General features: G+C 50.3%; 2 protein-coding genes across 4 annotated transcripts in view; one reads left to right on the top strand and one right to left on the bottom strand.

Annotated features, from left to right (window-relative positions):
* Nucleotides 1-749: 749 nt before the first annotated feature.
* Nucleotides 750-13,668, bottom strand: LOC101177054 (basic salivary proline-rich protein 2-like). Its single transcript, XM_030821711.1, has 3 exons — nt 13,583-13,668; nt 12,788-13,393; nt 750-1,077 (listed from the first exon to the last, which is right to left on the bottom strand). Exons 1-3 carry the CDS (start codon nt 13,666-13,668, stop codon nt 1,023-1,025), a joined length of 747 nt encoding a protein of 248 aa, XP_030677571.1. The 3' UTR covers nt 750-1,022.
* The window catches only part of CTNNA1 (catenin alpha 1), a 181,543-nt gene continuing 177,175 nt past the window's right edge, over nt 12,327-16,694 (top strand). Inside the window, exon 1 of one of the 3 annotated variants that reach the window (XM_030828562.1) lies at nt 12,327-12,410. The gene's annotated coding sequence lies outside the window, so the exon portion shown is untranslated. Of the gene's footprint in view, nt 12,411-12,644; nt 12,776-13,076; nt 13,354-16,694 lie in introns of those variants that run through there. The other 2 variants (XM_030828542.1, XM_030828553.1) reach the window with 2 other exon arrangements.

Here is a 16,694-nt window from a genome sequence, read left to right as displayed (position 1 = left end):
CTTCTGTGCTCAAGTGATCCTCCTGCCTCAGCCTCCTGTGTAGCTGAGACTACAAGTGTATGCCATCACACTTAGCTAACTCTTAAATTTTTCATAGAGACAATTTCTTGCTATGTTGCTCAGACTGGTCTCAAACTCTTGAGCTCAAGTGATTCTCCCACTTTGGCCTCCCATAGTGCTGGGATTATAAGCATGAGCCTTTGTGACTGGCTGCTGATGCTATTTTACAGTGATCAGGGAAAGCCTGTTGGACAACATGACATTTGGGCAGAGATCTGGGTGATGGAGTGACTAAGGGCTATCGGAGGGATGACCAATCCAAGCAAAGAGAACTGGAAATGTAAAGGCCCTGAGGTCCGAGGGTGCTTGATGCCTTACAGGAATGTCTAGACCACAACGTGGGCTTCAATGGAAAGATAGAGAGAAAAAGCCAAAGACGGGTCTGAGATGACTGGGTGAGATCATATAGATTTTTTTTTGAGACGGAGTCTCGCTCTGTCACCCAGGCTGGAGTGCAGTGGCGCGATCTCAGCTCACTGCAAGCTCCACCTCCTGGGTTCACGCCATTCTCTTGCCTCAGCCTCTTTGAGTAGCTGAGACTACAGGCGCCCGCCACCACACCTGGCTAATTTTTTGTATTTTTAGTAGAGACGGGGTTTCACCGTGGTCTCAATCTCCTGATCTCGTGATCTGCCCGCCTCGGCCTCCCAAAGTGCTGGGATTACAAGCGTGAGCCACCGCGCCCGGCCGAGATCATATAGATTTTATTCAGAGTGAGATGGGAAGCACTGGAGGGGGACTTTTTTTTCCTTTACTTTCCAACTTTTATTTTTGGTTCAGGGGGTACCTGTGCATGGATAAATTAATTTCATGTCATGGGGGTTTGGTGTAAAGATTATTTTGTCACCCAGGTAATAGGCATAGTATGCTATAGGTAGTTTTTCGATCCTCACGCTCCTCCCACCCTCCCCTCTCAAGTAGGCCCAGGTGTCTTCGGTTTCCTCCTTTGTATCCACGCGTACTCAGTGTTTCTGGAGGGGTTCTGAATAGAGTGGTGTGTTTTCAATGGCTCTGCCGCTATGAGAAAAGAGCATTAAGATGAATATGTATATGCTGTTCAAACGTAAATGCAATATTATGTACATTGCTTCACTATCTTCTTTCTTCCAAAGTGAATTTTTTAAAAAAACAAAATATGATGCTGTCATCCTTTGTTTAGAATCCTTTGTGGCTCTCCATTTCCCTAATGGTCAAGTCTAAACTCTCACCAAGCCCTCCCGAGTCTGGCCTCTACCTACCTCAGCAGCTCCCAAATCACAGAAAGTTTTTCCTACATGGGACTCAGGGCCCTCAACCTTCCTTGTTCCCTTGGTCTAAAATCAAGTTATTTCCTTCCCTCCCCATCTACCTTGTCAACATCGTGCCAAGCACTGTTCTAGGCACCAGGGATACAGCACTGAACAAAATAGACAAAAACTCTAGCCCTTGTGTGGCTGAAATTCTAATAGGAATAAGACAGAAGAAAAGCAATAAATTATATACCATATATGACTATTTAAAATTTTAAATATGTATTAAAATATATATTTTTTAAATATGATTTTATATATAAGGAGGTGATATAAGCTAAGGAGAAAACTGAACAAGGAAAAGGGGGGGTGGGATGTTGAGAAACGGGTTGCAATTTTGAATAAGGTGGCCAAGCGGAAGCCTCACTTAGAAGATGCCTGGCAGAGGTGAGGGAGCGAGTCAGGCAGTTATTTGGAGGAGAGCATTCCAGGCAGGAAGCAAACGCCCTAAGGCAAGAGCCTACTTGATAGCAAAGAGGACACTGTGTTAGAGAAGAGTATGGGGGCAGGTGAGGCTCTTAAAAGGACCTCACTCCTCTGTACTTTGAGTGAGAGGGGAGCCACTGGAGGGTCTTGGTGGAGCAGGAGTGACATGCTTGGACTTTTTTTTCTTTTTTTTTTTTTTCTTAGACGGAGTCTCACTCTGTTGCCCAGGCTGGAGTGCAGTGGTGTGATCTGGGCTCACTGCAAGATCTGCCTCCCCGGTTCATGCCATTCTCCTGCCTCAGCCTCCCGAGAGTATCTGGGACTACAGGTGCCCGCCACCACGCCCGGCTAATTTTTTGTATTTTAGTAGAGATGGGGTTTCACCGTGTTAGCCAGGATGGTCTCGATCTCCTGATCTCGTGATCCGCCTGCCTCAGCCTCCCAAAGTGCTGGGATTACAGGCGTGAGCCACTGCGCCTGGCTGCTTGGACTTACTGTCTAACAAGATCACTCAGGCTGCTGAACTTAAACTAGACCGAGGGAGGCAAGTGCAGAAGTAGGGAGACCAGTTGTGCTCCCCTTGCAAAATTGAGGCTAAGAGATGATGATGGCTTGATTCAGGATGGTAACAATGGTGATGGTAAAAAGTTAGTGGCTTCTGGGCCTGGTGCGTTGGCTCATGCATGTAATCCCGGCACTTTGGGAGGCCAAGGTGGGTGGATTGCTTGAGTTTAGGAGTTCGAGACCAGCCTGGCCAACACAGTGAAACCCCGTCTCTACTGAAAAAAATACAAAAATTGCTGGGTGTGGTGGCGGGCACCTGTAATCCCAGCTACTCGGGAGGTTGAGGCAGGAGAACTGCTTGAACCTGGGAAGCGGAGGTTGCAGTGAGCCAAGATTGTGCCACTGCACTCCAGCCTGGGCGACAGAGTGAGACTCGGTCTCAAAAAAAAAAAAAAATAGTTAGTGGGTTCTGAATCTGTTTCGAAGGCAGAAGTACAGGGTCTAAGGAATCAGATTTGAAATGTGTGCGAGAAATAAAATAGCCAAGGATAACGCCAAGGTTTTTGGCCTCAGCCATGGCCAAAATGAGAGGATGGAGTTGCCATCTAAGGAAATTAAGAAAACTATGGGATACGCAGGTTTAGACAGAGGTATTAGGAAATCAATTTTGAACATATAGACATATAAAGTTTGAGATGGGCTGGGCATGGTGGCTCATGCCATTTAATTTCTGTAATCCTTTGGGAGGCCAAGGCAGGGGGATCACTTGAGCTCAGGAGTTTGAGACCTGCTTGGGGAAGATAGCAAGACCTCATCTCTACTAAAAAAAAAAAAAAAAAAAAAGCTGTATGTGGCGGCACATACCTGTAGTCCCAGCAGCTACTTGGGAGGCTGAGGATCATTTGAGTCTGGGAGATCAAGGCTTCACTGAGCTATGATCAAACCACTGTATTCCAACCTAGGTGATGGAGTGAGACCCTGGCTCAAAAATAAGATACAGTTTGAGATTCCTAGATGCCTATTGGCTAAGTGGAAACATCAAGTAGGGAGCTGGATAAGTGAGTTGCAAATTCAGGGGAAAGGTTCAGGTTAGGGATATATACCTGGAGTTGTCAGCATATTTCAAGTCAAAATACTCAAAAGACTGGCATTAATGGGTTAATGACAGTTATTAGTAAAAAAAGAAGTCCAAGGACAGAGCCCTGGGACACTTTAACAGAAGTTTTTAACTTCAGGCTGGAGTGCACTGCAACCTCTGAATCTCGGGTTCAAGTGATTCTCCTACCTCAGCCTCTGGAGTAGCTGGGATTATAGGCATGTGCCACCACACGCAGCTAATTTTTTTTTTTTTTTTTTGAGACAGAGTTTTGCTCTTGTCGCCCAGGCTGGGGTGCAATGGTGTGATCTTGGCTCACTGCAACCTCTGCCTACCAGGTTCAAGCGATTTTCCTGCCTCAGCCTCCCAAGTAGCTGGGACTACAGGCGTGTACCACTATGCCCAGCTAACTCTGTATTTTTAAGGAGACGGGGTTTCACTATGTCTGGTCTCGAACTCCTGACCTCAGGTGATCTGCACACCTCTGCCTCCCAAAGTGCTGGGATTACAGGCATGAGCCACCGTGCCTGGCCATAATTTTTGTATTTTTAGTAGAGATGGAGTTTCACCATGTTGTTCAGGCTGGTCTCGAACTCCCGACCTCGGGTGATCCACCCGCCTCAGCCTCCCAAAGCGCTGGGATTATAGGTGTGAGCCACCGCACCCAGCCAAAGTTTTTAACTTTTTTTGATCTCAAGACTCCTTTACACTCTAAAAAATTTGAAGATCTCAAAGAACTCTTGCTTATGAAAGTTTTATCTATCAATATTTACTATAGGCCTGGCAGGGTGGCTCACACCTGTAAACTCAACACTTTGGGAGGCTGAGGCAGTAGGATCACTTGAGGCTTGGAGTTCAAAACCAGCTTGGTCAACAGAGTGAGACCCCTGTTTCTACAAAAGAAAAATTAAAAAATTAGCCACATGTGGTGGTGTGCATCTGTAGTCCCAGCTACTGGAGAGGCTGAGGTGAACGGATTGCTTGCACCCAGGAGATCAAAGCTACACTTGAAGGGCGACAGGCTAGTCAGAGACGACACAGGTGGCAGCCAAGAGATCTTTATTGGAGAGGTCAGGTCGCGCGGTGGAGAGAGAGAAGAGAAGAGAAGAGAAGAGAAAGAGAAGAGAAGAGAGAGGGAGAGCTGCTGGTGTGCTGGGTTTTATATCCCTTGGGCCTACGTGGGGCGGGCCCAAGGGAAGGTGGGAGATGCTTCTTTCTGATTGGCCCTCCTTTGGCGGGTTCAGACAGTGCCCGGTCAAGGAGGGGAGAAGAACCTGGAACCGGCGCCATTAAGGTACCCTTGTTACCTAACATTCCTCCATTTTTGTTTCTTAAGAAGTGGGGAAATGGGCGTTGTAGTTCGTCTGACTACTTCCTGCTGAGCGGGGGCGTCGTGGGGGAGGGGTATGGGAGGACTGTGGGGGTTGCGTACGGGGCACAGCAGGAGTATAAGGCCAAGCAGTAGGGCGCTGTATGTGAACACCTCCTCAGTTGTGAAGTCCATGAATGTTCCTTGTAGCCAGCCAAGGGGCAGGGAGGGGTCTGTGATGAGCCAGCAGTCTTTGTGGAGATCGTCTAGGAACTGGTGGAACCGAGACATGGCACTCAGAGTCTGTCTCTGGAGTCAGCCGCTTCTTCGCTGGTTGCTAGGAGTTGATAATGTCTAAGGAGAAGCTGGTTAAAGGTTTGGTTAGAGATGGATGAGACTTGCTGTCTCATGAATTTGAGAAGGCACGGAAGGAGAGCACAGGAGGACCCATGAGAAGGCCTAGAAATGGGAGGATCCAGGCTAGGAGGGGGTCTTTAGGGTGTCCCACAATGATGGGGACGAGTTGGCCCCTATTAGTTTCTTCCAAGAGATCTTTATTGGAGAGGTAGATGCAAGTACCGCCTTTTTCAGCGGTGAGTAAATCTAGAGCTCGACGGTTTGAAGTGTTACCCCTGCTAGGGATGTGATTTGATGTTGTAAAGCGGCTAAGGACTGGGAATCTTGAGCTCGGAAAACTGAGACAGGCTGTAACCTAGGGAGGCAGCCCCTAGTCCTGAGCCTAGTAGGGAGGTGGTGAGGGATAGCCCGAGAATGAATGGTAGGAAAACTGCTCTCTTGTGTCGGTGAATCTGTGAGGGGTCTAGGTCAGGGTGGTCAAAGTGGTATGCTGATGAGCCTTCAGAGAAGGGTAATAGGGTGAGTTGGGGAAAGAGAGTGAAGGGAACACAGGGGCCACCAGTGGAAGAGTTGATAGACTTGTGTAGGGAGCCATTGCACCAGCCTTCGGGGGCTGGGAAGTTTGGAGGAGCGGTGGTGTAGGTGCAGTTAGTGGGGTGCAGGCAGGCGCCGCTGGGAGGGGCGTCTGGTTGATCTGGGCCGGCGGCTGGAAGGCGGGGCGGAGGATGGTGGTATGGGGGGCGGGGCTCGTCGGCTGGGTCAAAGTCGGGGGCAGAGGGAGGGGTTGGCAGTTTAAGAGCGGCAAGGAGCTGTTGGGGTTCGCAAGGGAGGTAGGAGTTAGGTGTGTCCCGTAGGAGGAAGAAGCCGTGAATATATGGGATCTCTACCCATTTTCCTGTTCGCATGCAATAGTTGTAGAGATCCTGAAGAAGATCAGGATCGAGAGAGCCATAAGGAGGCCATTTGTTTTGGTTGTCTAGGGGATAGGTGGGCCAGTTTTGAGTGCAAAATTTAATTAGGTGTTTTGGTTTGATGTCTGAGGCGAGGCCAAGGGCCGAAAAATTATTTAAAAGACATTGTAGGGGGGAGTCGGCCGGCAGGGATGCAGAGCCTCCCATAATGAGAGGAAGGAATAGACGGCGACGAGTTAGGCAGGGCGTCCCCTGCTAGCTGCTTGCCGCAGAGCGAGTCAGAGCCTCCGGATCGATCGTCACCGAAACGGAAGGACTGAGGAGCCTCTGAGAGGTGGGAGGCCATGGGTCACCTGGTACCAGGATTTTAACGGGCGAAGGAGAGGGGCCCAGGCTGGAGACGCGAGGAGGAGAGGGAGAAAACTCCGTTCCCTGCAGGCCGAGGCGGAAGTGAATGATAGGGGCCTACCACTGCCATAAGGGCGTCGGGCAAAATGTGTCCGTCACGGGAGCGGCTAGGGTCTGGCGATTTGCCCGAGAGGTAGGCCCGGGAGGGGAAAACTTACTGAGATGAGGCCGGTGGTGGGCGAAGAGCTCGGCAAACAGGAAAATGGGTGAAGGCTGGCCGGAGGTCTAGACTGAGCCTGGGAAGGGGATCGGGGTCCCACCTAAAGGTGGGGAATCCCGATCCGAGTCACGGCACCAAAATGAAGGGCGACAGGCTAGTCAGAGACGACACCAGTGGCAGCCAAGAGATCTTTATTGGAGAGGTAGAGGTCAGGTCGCGCGGTGGAGAGAGAGAAGAGAAGAGAAGAGAGAGAGGAGAAGAGAGGAGAAGAGAAGAGAAGAGAGAGGGAGAGCTGCTGGTGTGCTGGGTTTTATATCCCTTGGGCCTACGTGGGGCGGGCCCAAGGGAAAGTGGGAGATGCTTCTTTCTGATTGGCCCTCCTTTGGCGGGTTCAGACAGTGCCCGGTCAAGGAGGGGAGAAGAACCTGGAACCGGTGCCATTAAGGTGCCCGTGTTACCTAACAACACTGAGCTATGATAGCACCACTGCACTCCAGCCTGGGCAACAGGGCAAGACCCTGTATTAGAAATTAAAATAAACAATTTCAAAATATTCATTAATTCATTAAAAAATAACAATAGCAAGTCCATTACATGTTATCAATAAATAACATTTTTGAAAAGAAAAATAACCATGTTTTCTAAAACAAAAGAAAAATTCAGGGAGAACTGTTGTTGTTTTGCATTTTTACAAATCTCTATCTGACTTAATAAAAGATAGCTGGATTCTCATATGTGCTTTCACATTCCATGTGATGCCACATCATACATCATGTAGCTTGTGGAATACTCTACTGTACACCCGGGAGAAAATGAGCATAAAAAAGCAAATGATATTTTAGAATTATTGTGAAAATAGTTTTTACCACATTACTCCCTGAAAAGTTATCAGGGATGTCCAGACTATACTTTGAGAATCCCTGCTCTAACATTTAGAGGTTAGGAGGAATTAGAAGGCATCATCAATGGAGACTAAGAAGCTTAGCCAGGAAGGCTGGATGGAAATCAGGAAAGTCTGGTACCCTGGAGGCCCAATGAAGAAAGTGTTTCAAGGAGGAGAGTGACCAAATGCTGCTGATTGTACAAGTCAACTGAGGAAGGAGACTGACCATTGGATTTTGCAACGTGGAGGCCATCAGGGACCTTCATAAAAGCAGTTTTGGTGGAAAGGCGAATGCTAAAGCCAGACTGGAGGTGAGTCATCACATAAAGGTCACTTCTCAGGTCTCCGAATCCCAGGGTAGTTAATTTACCCCCAAACCTACATGTATCTCTCCCCTATCTTCACACTTGCCTTTCTTTTTTCCTGGTTTACGTGTGTGTGTGTGTGTGTGTGTGTGTGTATATTGACACAGGGTCTCAATCTGTTGCTCAGGCTGGAGTGCAGTGGTGCAATCTCGGCTCACAGCAACCTCCACCTCCCTGGCTCAAGTGATCCTCCCACCTCAGCCCTCTCCACATAGCTGGGACTACAGGTGTGTGCCACCACACTCGGCTAATTTTTGTATCCTTTGTAAAGACAGGGTTTTGCCATGTTGTGCATGCTGGTCTCCAACTCCTGAACGCAAACGATCCTCCACCTCAGCCTCCCAGAGTGCTGGAATTATGGGCATGAGCCACTGTGCCCGGTCAGTTTACGTGTTTTAGTATCTGTCTTCATCATTACCTTTAAGTGGTGTGAAAACAGGGATCAAGTCAGTTTCAGTTTTTATTCACTTCCTCAGCACACAGCAAGTGCCTGGGATATAGAGAATGCTCCAGCCTTCCCTGGTAACCTTTTCACGATTTCTCAGGAGTAGGAAACTGACTCTCTTTAGGCACACTGCAAATCTCTCATATCTTCCTGTCTCCTTACCCTTCTTTTTCCAAAATAAACCCTGCAATTTCATCTTCAGGGTCCCATGCTTAGAGAGATCCCATGCTGACTGGGCGCGGTGGCTTACACCTGTAATCCCAGCACTTTGGGAGGCCGAGGCAGGCAGATCACGAGGTCAAGAGATTGAGACCATCCTGGCCAACATGCTGAAACCCCATCTCTACTAAAAATACAAAAATTAGTTGGGCGTGGTGGCAGGCGCCTGTAGTCCCAGCTACTTGGGAGGCTGAGGCAGGAGAATTGCTTGAACCCAGGAGGCAGAGGTTGTAGTGAACCAAGATTGCGCCACTGCACTCCAGCCTGGTGACAGAGCAAGATTCCGTCTCAAAAAAAAAAAAAAAAAAAAAATAATAATAATAAAGAAAGAGCCCATGCTTGGTTTAATACTCTGCTGTTGCTGTCTTAAAATGGTTAATAATTTTTTAACAAGGGGCCTTAAAATTAAGAATCTTGTCCTGAGTGAAGTGATGAATATACAAAGTTATGAAGCATAATCCTTTAACTCTGTCTCTTGTTACTTCATCCAAATACTTTATTGACTGATTACTATTGTGTTAGGCTGTTCTTGCATTGCTAAAAAGAAATATCTGAGACTGTGTAATTTATAAAGAAAAAACAGGCCAGGTGCGGTGGCTTATGCCGTATCCCAGCACTTTGGGAGGCTGAGGCAGGCAGATCACCTGGGCTCAAGAGTTCGAGACCAGCCTGGCCAACACGGTAAAACTCCGTCTCTACTGAAAATACAAAAATTAGCCGGGCGTGGTGGTGTGCACCTGTAATCCCAGCTACTCGGGAAGCTGAGGCAGGAGAATCGTTTGAATCCAGGAGGTAGAGGTTAAAGTCTGGGTGACAAAACCAAAATTCCATCACACACACACACACACACACACACACACACACACACACACACACACAAAAGAAAAGAAAAAAGAAAAAACGTTTAATTGGCTCATGGTTATGCAGGCTGTATAAGCAAAGCCTGGGCATCTGCTCTACTTTCTGGAGAGGCCTCGGGGAGCTTTTACTCATGGTGGAAAGTGAAGCTGGAGCAGGCGGCACATTACATGCTGAAAGCAGGAGCAGAAGGGGGCTGAGGTGCCACATCTTTTTGTTTTTGAGACAGGGTCTCACTCCGTTGCCCAGGCTGGAGTGTAGTGGCACAATCATGGCTCACTGCAGCCTCAACCTCCCCAGGCTCAGGTGATCTTCCCACCTGAGCCTCCCAAGTAGCTGGGACTACAGGCACACATCACCATGCCTGGCTTTTTTTTTTTTTTTTTTTTTTTTTTGAGACAGAGTTTTGCTTTTGTTGCCAAGGTTGGAGTGCAATGGTGTGATCTCGACTCCACCTCTGCCTCCCAGGTTCAAATGATTCTCCTGCCTCAGCCTCCCGAGTAGCTGGGATTACAGGCGCATGCCACCATGCCCTGCTAATTTTGTAGTTTTAGTAGAGATGGCGTTTCACCATGTTGCCCCAGGCTGGTCTCGAACTCGACCTCAGGTGACCTGCCTGCTTTGGCCTCCCAAAGTGCTGGGATTATAGGCGTGAGCCACGGTGCCCAGCCTGCTTGGCTAATTTTTTTGTATTTTTTTGTAGAGATGGGTTTTCACCATGTTGCCCAGGCTGGTCTCGAACTCCTGGGCTCAAGCTATCCACCCGCCTTGGCTTCTCAAAGTGTTGGGATTACAGGCGTGAGCCACTGTGCCTGGCCAGTGCTACACTTTTAAACGACTACATTTCATGATAATTCCCTTAGTACCTGGAGGACAGCACCAAGCCATGAGGGATCCTCCTCTATGACCCAAATGCCTCCCACCAGCCCCACCTCCAACACTGGGGATTACATTTCTTTTTTTTTTTTGAGACAGAGTCTCGCTCTGTTGCCAGGCTGGAATGCAGTGGCATCTCGGCTCACTGCAACCTCCACCTCCCAGGTTCAAGCAGTTCTCCTGCCTCAGCCTCCCAAGTAGCTGGGACTACAGGCGAGCGCCACCACGCCCAGCTAATTTTTGTACTTTTAGTAGAGATGGGGTTTCACCATGTTGGCCAGAATGGTCTCGATCTCTTGACCTCGTGATCCGCCTACCTCGGCCTCCCAAAGTGCTGGGATTACAGGCGTGAGCCACTGCGCCCCGCTGGGATTATATTTTAATGTGAGATCTGGGCGGGGACAAATATCCAAAATATATCAATTATGTTCTGAGTTAGCCAGGTGAAGTAGAGGGACGCCAAAGCCACTCTAGGCAGACGGGACTACAGGAGCAAAGACCCTGCAGCCAGAAATAGGACAGGGGTAGGTGGACAAGAATGACCTTGTCAGGGTTTGCCTTTTTCTTTTTCTTTTTGAGACAGAGTCTCACTGTGTTGCCCAGGCTGGAGTGCAGTGGTGCAGTCATGGTTCACTGCAGCCTTGAACTCCCAGGCTCAAGCAATCCTCCCACCTCAGCCTCCCAAGTAGCTGGGACTACAGGTAGGTGCCACTACACCCAGCTATGTTTTTGTACTTTTTTGTAGACACGGGGTTCTATCATGTTGCCCAGGCTGGTCTCCTGAGCTCATGTGATCCACCCATCTTGGCCTCCCAAAGTGCTGAGATTACTTGCGTGAGCCACTGTGCCCATCCTCTTTTTCTTAAAGGTTGTTCTCTCCCCACTTCATGGTCCCATTGCCCTTTGTCAGCACCTCTTAACTAGCACAGGCCCACAGTACTTTGAATTACAGTGAGCACATTCACCCACAGATGTTCACTGGGCACTCCCTAGGGGATGGGTAATGGGCTGGGTGCTGTAGGAGATACAGCTCCTGCTTTCCAGAAGTTTACATTCCCTTGGGGGAGAGGGAGATGTGAGGAGTAGAGGGTAAACACGGCGAGGGCAGGTCTCCCTAGCATCCTGCTCTTTGTTCAGCACAAGGCCAACAATGGACATCGTTGTCTTGCATAATTCAGGTTTATAGGCCAATACTGAAATCTTATTCATCATCCCGTGAGCAGGGGAAACATCATTAGGGTTTTCTATACCAGGCTGATAGTGGGCATGTAGTATTTTTTGTTTTTTTGTGTTGTTTGTTTGCTTTATAATTTTGTTTTCTTTTGTTTTTGGAGTATTCACTATGAAGATAAGAAAGGGTGAGAATAAAATTCCCTAAATGACCAGAGGAATAGAGATAGAAGTCAGGTCCCTCAAATTTGTTGGAGGAGGGGTACAAGCCGGGAGGGGGGACGAGCTGGGGGCGGGGCGGGAACAAGTCCAAAAACGGACAGCTGCTGTGGTGCCTCTTTTGTGTTTGTAAATGTCCTCCCGGCAAGGTGGCTCTCGCCTGTAATCCCAGCACTTTGGGAGGCTAAGGATCTCTTGAGCCCATGAGTTTGAGACCAGCCTGGCAACATAGTGACACTCTGTGTCTGCAGTTCCAGCTACTCCGGAGGCTGAGGTGGGAGGGTCGGTTGTCCAGGGATTTGAGGCTGCAGTGAGCCGTGATCGCGACACTCCACTCCAGCCTGGGCGACAGAGGGAGACCCCGTCTTAAAAAAAAAAGTCCTTGATCAAGAGGGCTTCGGGTGTTTCCATCTGTGGAGTGAAGGGACCGGTTAGGTGAATTCTAGGGGCGCTTCCACCTCACATTATGAAAGGTCCTGACAGTCAGATTCTAGTTCCACTCTGTCCCGAAGCTGTGGGGCCTTTCCTTAGCCTCCGCCTCTCCTTCTGTAAAGCCAGGTAGTGGGCCTAGATCACTCTTCCAGGAGCCTGTGACTGCGGGACACCTGTGACACTCTTGAGGGGAGCGTGCCCAGGACCCCTTGTCGCGTCTCTGGGATTCCGCCGGGGTGGGGGCCCGCGCGAGGCCGCCCCCGAGCCTCACCTGTGCGCGGAGCGGTGACTCACCTGCCCTCCCGCAGCCCTGCCCGCCCGCGGGCTGTTCCAGGAGTCACCGCTCCTCCTCCCTCTCGGGGTGGGGGGGGGTCACTCCCGGCCTAAGCTCCCACTAGAGGCCGGGGAGGAAGGAATTCTGAGGTGGGCGACGAGGAGGAAGAGGTCCCTCGGGGGTCCTGGTCCGGCGTTGCCAGACTCTCTTCGCGGTGGGGGCCTTCCCTTTCCCCAAAAGCGGAGGCCGGAACGGCCGGGAAAAGCGGGCGGGGCGGCGGCGGGAGGCGCCGGGAAGAGCGAGCCGGAGGGAGGTGCCAGGAAGGGCGGGCGGGGCCGGGGCCGGGGCGGGGGCCGCGGGCGGGGGCCGCGGGTTGGGGGCGGGGGGCGGGCCGGGGGCGGGGGCGGGGGCGCGGGGCGGCCCATTTCCTCCTCCTAGCCGGACTGGAGGGAGACAAAGCAGCGGCCGTCGGCTTCGGGCCTCCGGAATTTAGCGCTCTCCCAGCTAGCCGCAGGTAACTTCGTACCTCCCTCCTCGCGGGCGCGGTCTCTCGGGCCGGGCCGAGAGGGTCCTTGGGCCGAGCCGTCCCAAGCTGGGCCCCGCGAGCGGCGGGCGGGCGGGGCGCGGTCTCTGGCGACGTCGCCGGGAATTGGGCCCCGGGCGGGCGTGGGACCCGCGTCGGGCCGGCGGCCCCTTCCCCCGCAGGGCCCGAGCATGGGGCCCGGGCGGGCACGGCCGGCGCTTCCCAGCGCTCGGGAAGTCGGGGGGCCGCCGCGGCTGGGGAGGAGAAACTACAGGCCCCGTGCTGCCGCCACGTTTCCTCTTGGAAAAGTTTTCTCGCGGTTTCCAAACTTTGCTGCCGCAGCCTTGGCGCGCGCGGCAGCCCCGCGCCGGGCCCTTGGGCCGCCTTCCTTCCCTGGGGCGGCGCGTCTGGGAGCCGCTTTCCGGGGAAGTGATTGTCGTCCGGCTCCGAGGCGTTCCTGCCCCCTCCCCCTTCCCGGCCGCTGAGACTTCCCTGTGGGGCGGCGGGGACGCGGGCTTGGCGAACCGGGAGGCTGGAGCCCGGGCTTCTCCCATACAGCCTCGCCGTAGGTGGGCCACACCCGTGTGGACTTTTGGCGTGACCGTCCACCTGGACTCGGGGATTACCCAGCTTTCCTGGGTTTCTTGTCGGTTGGACGCACTTAGCTTTCAGCCCTAGTTTTCAGGAGTGGCATTAGAGAGTTTTTTTTTTTTAGTTGTTGACTTTTAAAGGAGCGTGTGTGTGCGTGCGAGTGTGAAGCACTTGTTGGAAAAAATGTTGCCTGAATGAATGCCTGACCTTTGCTTGGCAGCAGTGGCTTCCCAGTAATGCAGGCGGCGGTTGGCCCAATTCCAAGGTTGACTCCCTCTTACGTCCTCTTGCATCTTGGTCACATTTTTTTTGGTGCGTGTGTTTTGTACAGAATTTACAATTATTTGGAAAAGAGCGAGATATGTTAAGTCTACAACTAAATTCGGGGTATTTTATATTTATGATGAAGGAAATGCTTACATCATGTTGGGACAGGATAGGCATTTTGTGGAGCGGATATTTGTGTTTAGTTAGCAGTGATTTTCAAATACCGGACAGGTGGGTGTTACTTTAAGGAACGGAATTTATCAATCGAATTAATTAGGACGTGTTATTTTGTTTTACAGGAAGAATGAAGAATGAGTGTAGCAGTTACCTATAGTTTCTGCCTAATTATTTACCCATCTGGACTTTTGAATAAACATTTTTTTAATAGACGGGGTCTCCGTCGCCTGGGCTGGAGCGCAGTGACGCGATCATGGGTCACCGTGGCCTCTATCTCCTGGGCTCAAGTGATCCCCTCACCTCAGCTTCCAAAGTAGCTGGGACTACAGGCACGCGCCACCACACCCGTCTAATTTTTGTATTTTTGGTAGACATAGGGTCTCGCCGTCTTGCCCAAGCTGGTCTCGAACTCTTGGGCTCAAGTGGTCCTCCTGCCTCGGCCTCCCAATGTGTTGTGATTACAGGCCTGAGCCAGGGTGCCTGGCCCCATCTGGATTTTTATTCAGCTAAAGAATAATTTTTTAATCCGCTTAAGAGCTCACAGTGTAATAGGGGAGACACACACCCCAGGTGTAGTACAGAGCGGACTGCAGTTAAGTGCCTTAATAGTACTATGAAACTATTGTCTGAGTCAAATCTTACCTAATAGTAACAACAGAAGAAACTTGTAGAGGCACGGTGAGGGGGCTAATAAGTTTTATTTGGATAAGTCCAGAAAGGCTTCCAGGAGGTGGTGGCATTTGATCTGGATGAAACATGAGTCGAGTTTTTTTTAAGTGAAGGGAGAAAGTCATGAGAAGCATAAAAGGGCATAGGAGTTTGGGGAATTGTGATATCACTCTCCTGGTTTTCTTTTCCTTTTGGCTCATCTCAGTTTCTTTTCCTCGCCCTCACTCTTTCCTCTCATACCCAGGATTCTTTCCAAAGTATTTTTGTTCTCCACACCACTGATGTGGCGTCACCTTCACTCCCATTAGTGATGCTTCATTTCATATAAGTACTTAGAAATGAGAGGTACCCTCTTCCTCCAAGATGAGAATCACTGCTCTGTGCAGTCTCTTCTGTCATCAGCCTTATGTGCTAAAAGTTCAAGCCTTTATTTTGAGTGCACATGTGTCTCCTGACCCACATGGTCACCTGTGCATTGGGAAGCTTTTTGGGTGTCCCAGGCTTCTCAAACTCAAGGTGTCCAAAGTGGGACTCCTGTCTCTTCTGGAGACATGAACCAGATGTGGAGATCCAGGGTCACTGCCCTGCCCGGGTTTTGGGATTTCCTTCTTTTTTTTTTTTTTTTTTTTTTTTTTTTTTTTTTTTGATGGAGTCTCTCTCTGTTGCCCAGGCTGGGGTTCAGTGAGGTGATCTCAGTTCACTGCAAACTCCAACTCCTGGGGATTCAAGCAGTTCTCCGTCTCAGCCTCCGGAGTAGCTGGGATTACAGGTGCAAGCCAGCACGCCTGGCTTATTTATTTATTTATTTATTTTGAGATAGTCTCGCTGTGTCTCCCAGGCTGGAGTGCAGTGGCATAATCTCGGCTCACTGCAACCTCCACCTCCTGGGTTCAAGCACCTCTCCTGCCTCAGCCTCAAGGAGCTGGGATAACAGGTGTGTGCCAACGTGCCCGCCTAATGTTTTTGTATTTTTGGTAGAGATAGGGTTTTACCATGTTGGCCAGGGCTGGTCTCAAACTCCTGACCTCATGATCCACCCACTTCGGCCCCCCAAAGTGCTGGGATTACAGGCTTCAGCCGCTGTGCCCAGCCTGCTTTTTTTATTTTTAGCAGAGATGGGGTTTCATCATATTGGTCAGGCTGGTCTCTAACTCCTGACCTCAGGTGATCCACCCACCTCAGCCTTCCAAAGTGCTGGGGTTACAGGTGTGAGCCACCGTACTTTCGGATTTCTTTGAGAAAGTAACTCACCGTGGGGCGTGACACACAGCCCTGATTGTTGGGGGTAGTGGTGTGTGCTGGTGAGGATATGGAGAGAAGGAACAGGGCCCTCTGCATTTGTAAAGGTCCTGATACAAGAAAGACTCCGTGTGTTTAGAGACTTGAGAGAAGACTTGTATAGCTTGGGTACTTTTTCGGTGGGGAGAAGACCTCACATGAGATTGCCAGAGAAGGCAGAGGCCATGTTGGGGTTTTATTTTAGAGGTGTAAGAAGCCATTGCAGGGAGTTTCATGATTTGATTTCCTTTTTAAGACTCCTGCTAGTGCTTGGAGAAGGTTTGTGTTTGTGTGCATGTGGAAGCAGAGAGTTGAGCTAGGAAGATGGTGGAGTTCGAGGTGGTAGGGATGAAGGGAGCTGTATTTTGGAGAAATGAGACAGGACTTAAATATGGATTGGGGCTGGACAGGGTGGCTCATGCCTATAATCCTGTTTTTTTTTTTTTGCGGGGGGAGGTTGAGTTGGGAGGATCACTTGAAGCTAGGAGTTCAAGACCAGCCTGAGCAACTTAATGAGACCCCACCTCTAAAAAAAAAGATCAACTAGGCATGGTGACACGCTCTGTAGTCCCAGCTACTCAGGAGGCTGAAGTGGGAGGATTCATCACTTGAGCTTGGGAGGTGGAGGTTGCAGTGAGCTGTGATCATGTCACACTGCAGCCTGGGTGACAGAGTGAGACCCTGTCTCGAAAAAAAGGGAGGAAGGGAGGGAGGAAGGAAGGAAAAAGAAAGAAAATAGAATGGTGGTTGTTAGGGGCCAGGTGAAGGGGAATAGGGAGCTATTGTTATGGGTACAGAGTTCAGTTTGGGAAGATGAAAAAAGTTCTGGAAATGGGTGGTGAATGTGTGTAATGCCGCTGAGGCATACAGTATTTAAAAATAGTTCAAGGCTGCTGTGAACTATGATCATGCCCCTGCACTCCAGCCT

This window comes from Nomascus leucogenys, chromosome 2 (assembly GCF_006542625.1).
Source record: "Nomascus leucogenys isolate Asia chromosome 2, Asia_NLE_v1, whole genome shotgun sequence".
NCBI classification, from domain to species: domain Eukaryota; kingdom Metazoa; phylum Chordata; class Mammalia; order Primates; family Hylobatidae; genus Nomascus; species Nomascus leucogenys.
The sequence above is the reverse complement of the archived record's forward strand: the minus strand, read 5'-3'. Positions and strand labels throughout refer to the sequence as shown.

Coding starts and splice junctions, on each gene's coding strand:
- LOC101177054 (XM_030821711.1), bottom strand. CDS start 13,668: ATGCAAGAGGACGTAAGAGGGAGTCAACCTTGGAATTGGGCCAACCGC. Junction 13,394..13,582: donor GCCACTGCTGCCAAGCAAAG/GTCAGGCATTCA, acceptor CCCCGAGTCCAG/GTGGACGGTCACGCCAAAAG. Junction 1,078..12,787: donor CCGCGCCCGCGAGGAGGGAG/GTACGAAGTTAC, acceptor CTTTTCTCATAG/CGGCAGAGCCATTGAAAACA.